Genomic DNA, 10,084 nt, shown 5'->3' with positions numbered 1-10,084 from the left:
GAAGTTCCCCCACCAGCCCCTCCTGAGTCCACACCTGGTAGGACTGACCCTCTGGGGCATCTAGAAGCTGTGATTGGCCAGGCAGTGCCTGATTTCCTGGTGTGGACAGTGGTGCGGGAGGGACAGGTCATGGAGAGGGAGCCAGGAGAAGCAGGTGGAATCCTCCTTGCTGTTGTGTGACCCTCATTGGGACCACATCTGGAAAGTAGAAGTGGTTATTCTCCAAGGACCACACCAGCTCCTACAGCGTGTGTGTGTCAAGTTCCTCTTCTGTGAGTCACGTTTCTGACCTCAGCCTGGGCTTCCTGCTGGGGCTTCCTCTCAGTCCTGTGACACCAAGGCCCTGTGGCTCTGACCCCAGAGATGTCACAGCTGCTGCTGCTGCTTCTGCCCCTGCTGTGGGCAGGTGAGTGGGTCAAGGGGACAGGGGGTGGGTGGGGTGGGGCTGCGGCTGACCCTCATTTCCCCACAGGGTCCCTGGCTCAGGATGGGAGATTCTGGCTGCAAGTGCAGGGGTCTGTGACAGTGCAAGAGGGTCTGTGCGTCCATGTGCCCTGCACTGTCGTCTACCCCCAGGAAGGCTGGAATGACTCTACCCCAGCTCACGGCTACTGGTTCCGACAATGGGGATATCAATATCAAGATACACTTGTGGCCACGAACAACCCAGATCATAAAGTGCAGGATGAGACCCAGGGCCGATTCCACCTTCTTGGAGACCCCCAGACCAATGACTGCTCCCTGGACATCAGAGACGCCAGGAGGAGTGACAGTGGGGAATACTTCTTTAGGGTGGAAAGAGGGTCTTATGTGAGATATAATTACAAAGAGAACATACTCTCTGTGCATGTGACAGGTAAGGAATGGGGTCAAGGAGGGGACACATGGATGGGTTCTGAGGGCCCCTGGGGCAGGGCTGGGAGGGGACAACTGCTCCTCATCCTGGGAGGGACCCAGGGGGACCTAGCAGGACAGGCTGCTGAGGCTGGCTAGGGAGGAGACAGTGGGCCTGAGGCAGAGGTTGCTCTTAAGGTCACACTTGGGGTCCCCACCTCCAGGCCTGGCTCTCTGTCTCTCTCCTCCTCAGCTCTGACACAGACACCTGACATCCACATCCAGGGGACCCTAGAATCTGGCCACCCCAAGAACATTACATGTAAATTGCCATGGGCTTGTGAGAGGGGAACGCCCCCCTCATTCTCCTGGATCGGGGATGCCCTCACCTCTCTGGGCCCCAAGACTCCTGACTCCTCGGTGCTCACCCTCACCCCGGGGCCTCAGGACCACGGCACCAACCTCACCTCTCGAGTGACCTTCCCTGGAGCTGGTGTGAGCACAGAGAGGACCATCCAGCTCAACGTGTCATGTGGGAGCCAGGCCAGGATGGACGGGTCCCTGAGGGCTGTGGTTGTGGGGAGGGGAAGGAGGGCAGGGGCTGGGATACTGGGTGCTGGGTCCTGCCAGCTGGCTCTGGGGTGGGACGAAAGAGGACACTCGACTCCACACCCTCTTATTCCTAAAGTTTCTGGGGGAAAGGGCCAACACCCACCGTCCTGCCACTGAAAAGGGAACAATTATGTCTGTCTGTCCAGATGCACCCCAGAACCTGACCATCAGTGTGTTCCAGAAAGAAGGCACAGGTAGGCTGCAACCTCTTCCCTCTGGGGGGTGTGGTGGAAGCAGGGTCTGTCTCCTCCCTTCAGAGCAGAGCTGGGGTCAGAACTCAGATTGGAGAAAGGCTCAGGCCACATGTGTGGACAGCAGAGGCGAAAAGTCCCCAACTTGATTGTCAGCTTACAACCTGCCTCCCCCCACCACTGACTCTGCTCTCGTGGGGGTTTCCATGTTCTCTTCCACGCCCAATGGATGTGCTGCCCCCATGCTAAGGACACGTCCTTGTCCCATATCCTGCCCTCATCCTCCTTAGCATCTGGACCCTGCCTACTCCTCCAGCCTCCTTGGATCATTTTAATGTTAGTGTTTAAAACAGCAAGCACAAAATGGGCCTTCGTGTGCTCAGCATGCACACCAAGTAACATGATACCCCAGATTGGGTGGCTTAAACAACAAGAATTTATTGCTCACAGTTCTGGACACTGGAAGTCCAAGATCCAGGTTCCTGGTAAGGGCTCTCTTCTTGGTTTGTAGACGGCTGTCTTTTGGCTGTGTTCTCACAGGACAAGAGAGACCCAGCTCTCTGGTGTCTCTTCTCATAAGGGCACCAATGTCATCATGAGAACCCCACTCTCATGACCTCATCTGACCCTAATCACCACCCAAAGGTCCATCCCGATACCTTGAAATACCATCATGTTGGGAGTTAGGGCTTTGACGTATGAATTTGGTGGAAACATGATTCAGTCCCTAGCAAAATGTAGTAAAAAGAAAACTGTATTCGGGTAACTACACCTCCCTCTTGCTTATCTTCCCAAATATAACCTATGCATACACATTTAAAATCACACACATAGGAATAGATCATAATGTATGTACTACTCTGCATCTTTATTACTTTTAACAAACTTTTCATGTGGAGTAATTTTATTTATTTACTTATTTTTTTTATTGTGGTAACATTGGTTTATAACATTGTATAAATTTCCGGTGTACACCATTATCCTTCTATTTCGGCACAGATTACATCATGTTGACCATCCAAACACTATTTACAATCCATCACCGCATACATGTGCCTAATCATCCCTTTCACCACCCTCCCTCCCCCCTTTTCCTCTGGTAACCACCAATCCAATCTCTGTCTCTATGTGTTTGTTTGTTGTTGTTTTTATCTTCTATTTATGAGTGAGACCATACGGCATTTGACCTTCTCCCTCTGAGTTATTTCATTTAGCATAATACCCTGAATGTCCATCCATGTTGTCATGAATGACTGGATTTCATCATTTCTTATGGCTGAGTACTATTCCATTGTGTATATATACCACATCTTCTTTATCTATTCGTTCCTTGTTTGGCACCTAGGTTGATTCCAAGTCTTGGTTATTGTGAATAATCCTGCAATGAACACAGGGGTGCATACATCTTTGTGAATTCATGTTTTCACATTCTTTGGATAAATACCCAGCAGTGGAATAGCTGGATCATATGGTAGTTCTAACCTTAATTTTTTTGAGGATTCTCCATACTGTTTCCCATAGTAGCTGCATCAGTTTGCACTCCCACCAGCAGTGTATGAGAGTTCCCTTCTCTCCACATCCTCTCCAACACATATTGTTTCCTGTCTTGTTAATTATAGCCATTCTGACGGGCATGAGGTGATATCCCATTGTAGTTTTGATTTGCATTTCCCTGATAGTTAATGATGTTGAACATCTTTTCATGTTCCTGTTGGCCTTCTGTATATCTTCTTTGGAGAAATGTCTGTTCAGGTCCTTTGTCCATTTTTTAATCGAGTTGTTAGATTTTTGTGGTTGAGATGTATGATTTCTTTATATATTTTGGTTATTAACCCCTTATCAGCTATATGGTTTGCAAACATCTACTCCCAGTTGTTAGGTTGTCTTTTCATTTTGTTGATGGTTTCCTTTGCTATGCAGAAGCTTTTTAGTCTGATGTAGTCCCATTTGTTTATTTTTTCTATTGTTTCTCTTGCCCGGTCAGACATGGTACTTGAAAATATCTTGCTAAGACCAATGTCGAAGAGCATACTTCCTATGTTTTCTTCTAGAAGTTTCATGGATTCAGGTCTTACATTCAAGTCTTTAATCCATTTTGAGTGAATTTTTGTGTGTGGTGTAAGGTAATGGTCTACTTTCATCTTTTTGCATGTGGCTGTCCAGTTTTCCCAACACCATTTGTTGAAGAGACATTCCTTTCTCCATTGTATGTTATTGGCTCCTTTGTCGAAAATTAGCTGTCCATAGATGTGTTAGTTTATTTCTGGGCTCTTGATTCTATTCCATTGATTGGTGTGTCTGTTTTTTTGTGCCATTACCATGCTGTTTTGGTTACTATAGCTTTGTAGTATATTTTGAAATCAGGGAGTGTGATACCTCCCACTTTGTTCTTTTTTCTCAGGATTCCTTTGGCTATTTTGGGTCTTTTGTTGTTCCATATAAATTTTAGGATTCTTGGCCGGCCCCGTGGCTTAGTGGTTAAATACGCGTGCTCCACTGCTGGCTGTCCGGGTTCAGATCCCGGGTGCGCACCAACGTACCGCTTCTCCGGCCATGCTGAGGCCGCATCCCACATACAGCAACTAGAAGGATGTGAAGCTGTGACATACAACTATCTACTGGGGCTTTGAGGGAAAAAATAAATATATAAATAAATAAAATTACATAAAAAAAGAAATCTTTAAAAACTAAATAAATAAATTTTAGGATTCTTTGTTCTATTTCTGTGAAAAATGTTCTTGGAACTTTGATAGGGATTGTGTTGAATCTATAGATTACTTTAGGAAGCATGGACATCTTAACTATGCTAATTTTTCCAATCCAAGAGCATGGAATATCTTTCCATTTCTTTGTGTCTCTTCAATTTCTTCCAGCAATGTTTTATAGTTTTCAGTGTACAGATCTTTCACCTCTTTGGTTAGGTTTATTCCTAGGTATTTTATTCTTTTTGTTGCAATGATCAAGTGGGATTCATTCCAGGGATGCAGGGATGGTTCAATATCCACAAATCAATCAACATGATACACCACATTAATAAAATGAAGAATAAAAGTCACATGATCATCTCCGTAGATGCAGAGAAAGCATTTGACAAGATACAGCATCCATTTATGATAAAAAACTCTGAATAAAATGGGTATAGAAGGAAAGTACCTCAACATAATAAAGGCCCTATAAGATAAACCCACAGCTAATATCATTCTCAATGGTGAAAAACTGAAACCTATCTCTCTAAGAACAGGAACCAGACAAAGATGCAGACTCTCGCCAGTCCTGTTTAACATAGTACTGGAAGTCCTAGCTAGAGCAATCAGGCAAAAAAAAAAAAAAAAAAAAAAAGACAGACATAAAAGGGATTGAAATTGGAAAGGAAGAACTGAAACTGTCACTATTTGTAGATGACATGATTTTATATATAGAAAATCCTAAAGAATCAACCACAAAAGTTTTGGAAATAATAAATGAATACAGAGTAATTTTAGATTTACATAGTAGAGAGAGTTTCCATAATCCCTCACCCAGATCCCCTCCTTGAGAAAATCTCACATCACCTTCGCACATTTGTACAGCTAAGGAAGTGACATACGTACATTTCTGTGAACTAAACTTGTGTTTTTCTCAAACTTAGTCTATCTTGGAGATCTTTCCTTATCAGTACATAGGAAACCTTCTTCATTCTTACTGATGACTCCATGGTTTTCCAACTGGAAGTGTATTATACTAGAAGTAATTAATTGACCCCCCTTTGGTGGAAAACTGTGGTGTTTCCAGTCTTCTGAGTAGACAAATAATACTTCCCTGAATAACTTGTACAAGCATTCCCCACGGGTGTGTGTGTTTGAGTGTGTCTGTCAGATAATTTCATAGAAATGGAAATCCTGGATCAAAGAGCATGTGTGTAATTTCTACAGATATTGCAAAATCCCATTGCGTGGAGGTGGTTCTCTTCATACTCCCACCTGCAATGTGCCTCCTTCCCTGCTGAACACGTTCATCCTTGCTGATGTCCTAAGTGAATTCACTGTCATTTTGAGTTGCAGTATCATTTTGTGACTAGGTTGAGATCTTTCATTATGTTTATGAGCCGTGTGTATTTTTTGTGGACTTTTTCTTAATGTTTTGAAGAAGCTCTTTTCATATTAAGGACATCAGTGTGTGTTAGTTGAAAGGACTGATTTCCAGTCTATTGATGGCCTTTTGACTTAGCGTATGGTGGTTTTTCGAGGCAGCACCATACATTTTTCTTCTGAGTCGCACTGAGTGGTGTACGGGTATGGGCTCTGACTGGTTGGCAGCAGTCAGATGGGTCTATCTTTTCCCAACTCTGGGTTCACTGACTTCAAATTGGTTCTTGATATTGACCAAAATGTGAGTATTTACACCAAGGAAATTGGCCAATGAGAGAGCTGGTTGTTAAACATTTACTAGTAAACCACTTGTTGCATTTATCAATGTTTTCTTTCATGCCTCTGACTTTCCCTCTCTAATATTGTTTTTTAAATCTTCCATATTTTCTTCCAGTGGTCTCATATGTAGACACTCCCAAGCATAACCATTCACTCAAACCTCACAGAAATATTTCTTTTTCCCCAAGCATGCAGGTCATTTCACTCCTCAGCTGTAGTTGCACCTCTTGTACCTTCCTCCCACAAGGTCCTTCCATCAGCACCATCCTCTAGCCAGCTCCCACCCATTCTGAGACTCTGTTAAGCCTGTCCTCCTCCAGGAAGCCCTCCCTGTCCTGAGAGTCTCAATGCACTCCTGTCCTCAGGGCTCCTTCAGCCCAATTTGTCCCCATCACAAAACATGTCATGTTGCTCTGTGAGTACATGCTTTTGGGTATCTCACCCACGAGACTGTGAGCACTCAGACACAGCTCAATTAGATGGATCTTCATGAACCATTAATGAAAGGCAAATGGCAAGTGTTGTGGAGGCAAATCTGGGATCTGCGTTGGCACAGACGGCTAAGACAGGAGGCGTGGGGACAAAGGCTGTTCAGGAGAATGCGTAACAGCCACTTGGAAAGACTGCAGTACCTGCTCCTAGCTCTGTCCATTTGGGGTTGAGCCCAGACAGTATGAGCTCATCAGGCAATGGAAGAGAAGAATCAGATTTACACGATGAAAAGAAGAGAAAGAAAGAGAGAGAGAAAGAAAGCGGGGGGCGCCTAATGAGGGTTTGTACTCAGCTATCTCTCCGTCTTGCCAGGACCTGAAGCTCTGGGCAATGGCTCATCTCTTCCAGTCCAGCAGGGCCAGTCCCTGCACCTGGTCTGTGTCGCTGACAGCAACCCTCCTGCCATACTGAGCTGGACCCGGGGGAGCCTGACCCTGATACCTTCCTCACCCTCAAACCCTGGGGTCCTGGAGCTGCCCCGGGTGGTTTTAGGGGACGAAGGAGAATTCACCTGCCGAGCTCAGCACCCCTGGGGCTCCTACCACGTCTCTGTGAACCTAGTTGTGCAGGGTGAGCAGAGCAGGACACCTGCATTCTGGGTGGGGCAGTGAGCAGGCTCAGGTGTGGACTTGAGGAAACACCACTTAATCCTTCTCCTCTTCCTCCCCCAGGTTTCTCCTGCTCCTGCCCCCACATCTCTGGGGAGCAGCGGGGCTCCTGGCCTCTAGTCCTCACCCTGCTCAGGGGGGCTCTCATGGGGGCTGGCTTCCTTCTCACCTACGGCCTCACCTGGATCTACTACACCAGGTGAGAATCACTTCTCAAGATGTCCTACATTTTGGGACATCTTTGGTGGGTTCATCCACCTTGTCTTCTCCAGAGCACACCCTCCACAGAACCAATCTCTCATTTCAGAACTGTATTTCCCCCGCAGGTTCAGAGGCTCCCAAGGAGAGAGGGCTGCAAGGTGTGACTGAGCCCCTTCCTCCTGGCGGTGCCGTGGTCTGGGCTCCAGATCCCTGACAGCTGGATGAGGATCCATCAGAGCACTGTGTCCCAGAGCCTCCCCAGCACAGCTCTGTGGTGCAAAGAGGTGCTGCATGAGGTGGCCCTGCCTCCTGTCCAGAAACAATCCTTCGCCTCTGGTGTCCAGGACTCTTCCTGATGGTTCTACACAGATATTTGGAGGGCATGTGAGGAGATAGATGTTTTTTATTATTCATTTGAATTATACTTCATGTAATATGTTGCTTCTGCATGCTTACTTTAATGTGGTTTGGAGAAGACCATAATTCAACTCTGTAATATATTTTTATAAATCCTATAATATATATATATATATATATATATTTTAAAACAGTTTATTTTAAAGAGATGTTTTTGAGATAGGTAGCTAGGTAGACATGAGAGGGGATCATAGTTGGAGACCTTGCTGCATCAACGGAGCATCTTACTGGCATCCAGACATGAGCAGCGGATCATGGCTGGAGACCCTGCTGCATCATTGAAGCGTCTTGCTGGCATCCTACAAGATGCAGATAAGGGAGAACTAAGACCTGCCTGGCACCACCACCAGAGTCTGAGGCCATCAACCGCGACGATAAAAACAATGGGTGCAAAACAACACATGCAAAGCCTTCTGCTATACACCTCTAGAGGACATCGACCTTTCTCTAATTTATGTACGAATTCCATATGCATTAGTGGCTCTTCCGCGGGGGATGACTGCCATGAGAGTTACGGAGATTCACCTAGAAGGTCAAGAACTCCCCCTCCCAAAGTCTAGTGGAGGACAGACCATGATTGGTGGATAACCAGATAATGATAATTCCCTGCTAAACAGCCCAAATAAAAATAAAACTAACCCAAGACACAGGGCAGATGGGTTCTCTGGCACTGCCCACTCCTCACTTGGATTGTATCTGACCTTTCCTCTAATAAATCTTTGCTTGCTTGCTCTTACCATTGTGTCGGTGTCTAAATTCTTCTTTTACACTGACCAAGAACCTGGGCAATTGGACTCTCCAGTCCAGTTACTTTTTTAATGAGAAAAATAAGATCTTTTATATTGATCCACATACTAACCATTTCAATGGCTCTTCATTCCTTTGTGCACATTCCAGTGTCTCTATGGTATCTTTTTCCTCTTGCCTGAAGGTCTTTTTGTATATTTCTTGCAGCAACCGTATACTGGGGATGAATTCCATCAACTGTTGTTGGTCTGGAAAAATGTTCACTTACATAAGTTTTGGAAAGATCTGTTTATTGAATAAGGAACTCTAGGTTAACATTTTTCCCCTTTAAGTTCTTCAAATTCTTTGACTTGCATAGTTTCTTATGAGAATTCTGCTGTAATTTTCATCTTTATTTGTAGTCTGTCTTTTTCTTGGCTGGTCTGAATATTTTCTCTTTTTCCCTAGGTTTAAATGATTTGATTACTATATGCCTTGGTGTGTGTGTGTGTGCATGTGTGTGTGTTCCCACAGCTCCACCAGGCCCTCTATCCCCCTTAGTGAACACGTCCACTCTTGAGGCCAGCTCTGCTGCCATCTCTCCCACCTTCCTCTACCCAGCCCTGCACGTTTGTCCTGCTCTAGGGGAAGGCACCTGCCTCCCCCATTCATTCCTGGAGTCAGGGCTCTGGCAGTCACTCCAGACACCTCCGTCCCTCACCCTCCACACTTCCCTTCAAATCTCACTTGCTGGAAGTGTCTGAAATCCCTTCTTTCCTCCATCACCAAGGCTGCTGTCTCCGCGCAGACTTGGGTCTCCCTCCCAAACAATCCCAACAGTTTCTTCTCTGGCCTCTTATCCTCCAGTTTCTTCCTTCTAGCTCTTTCCTACACTGGCCTCAAGGGGATCAGTTTGACCTCTATTTGACATCTATAAGACTCTGCCCCTTCCCTACTCAAAACCTTCCACGGCTCCCAGTTGCCCTTGGATAAATCTCCAGTTTGTCTGTTTTCCCCCACTGCTGGAGCTAGTGGAGGGTCAAGACTGTTTCAAATCTGTCTTTTTTTACATTAGTTTGTGAATGATTTAATGAATGAATGAATGAACGAATTGAATGAAAGTGTGTTACTTCTCTTGCCTGATGTGAACCCTTTCTGTCTCTGGAGCCCGTATAGGCTATCCTTGATGCCGGCCCTCGTATCAGTTCCCCTACATTAAACCCAGCTGATATGGGGTTAAAACCAAAAGAACTCATCCCCTTTCCCTGTTTCTCTAAGTTACATTCATATGTACATATTGGTTTTTTAAACTTTTGTGTCTCCGAACTTCACAAGGCAGTTAGAAGTTAGAAATTGTTAAAAGCCCAGGTGGCCTCAAGCTGGGCTCACACTGATGTTTTGGCTAATTACCAGTTCTTGAGGTTTGTTACAGGGAAACTGACATCCAGAGAATATCAAGAAGGTAAAGCGTCTCAGACGTCAACTCCTAGGCTTCCTGGCACCAGAATCCACTACGGAGACGGTTGAAGGACACCCACCTGCGATTCCCTTATCTCTCGCCATCCTCCTCCCCGCCAGCAGCCTCACAAAGCCAAAC

At 45.7% G+C, this 10,084-nt stretch overlaps 1 protein-coding gene across 1 annotated transcript; it reads left to right on the top strand.

Annotated features, from left to right (window-relative positions):
• Window positions 1-351: 351 nt before the first annotated feature.
• LOC106800118 (sialic acid-binding Ig-like lectin 14) lies at window positions 352-7,596 on the top strand. The gene is made up of 7 exons (XM_014797578.2): window positions 352-406; window positions 473-856; window positions 1,088-1,366; window positions 1,593-1,640; window positions 6,848-7,105; window positions 7,207-7,342; window positions 7,470-7,596. Exons 1-7 carry the CDS (start codon window positions 364-366, stop codon window positions 7,510-7,512), a joined length of 1,191 nt encoding a protein of 396 aa, XP_014653064.2. The 5' UTR covers window positions 352-363; the 3' UTR covers window positions 7,513-7,596.
• Window positions 7,597-10,084: the final 2,488 nt, after the last annotated feature.

The sequence above is a fragment of the Ceratotherium simum genome, chromosome 33, assembly GCF_057802395.1.
Source record: "Ceratotherium simum simum isolate JZ-2026a chromosome 33, ASM5780239v1, whole genome shotgun sequence".
NCBI classification, from domain to species: domain Eukaryota; kingdom Metazoa; phylum Chordata; class Mammalia; order Perissodactyla; family Rhinocerotidae; genus Ceratotherium; species Ceratotherium simum.
The sequence above is the reverse complement of the archived record's forward strand: the minus strand, read 5'-3'. Positions and strand labels throughout refer to the sequence as shown.

What these genes read in the sequence shown, in the direction of transcription:
- LOC106800118 (XM_014797578.2), top strand. Translation starts at nt 364, where the DNA reads ATGTCACAGCTGCTGCTGCTGCTTCTGCCCCTGCTGTGGGCAG. An exon ending in TCTGCCCCTGCTGTGGGCAG is followed by an intron (nt 407 to 472) that starts GTGAGTGGGTCA and finishes ATTTCCCCACAG; the next exon opens with GGTCCCTGGCTCAGGATGGG. An exon ending in ACCTGGATCTACTACACCAG is followed by an intron (nt 7,343 to 7,469) that starts GTGAGAATCACT and finishes TTTCCCCCGCAG; the next exon opens with GTTCAGAGGCTCCCAAGGAG.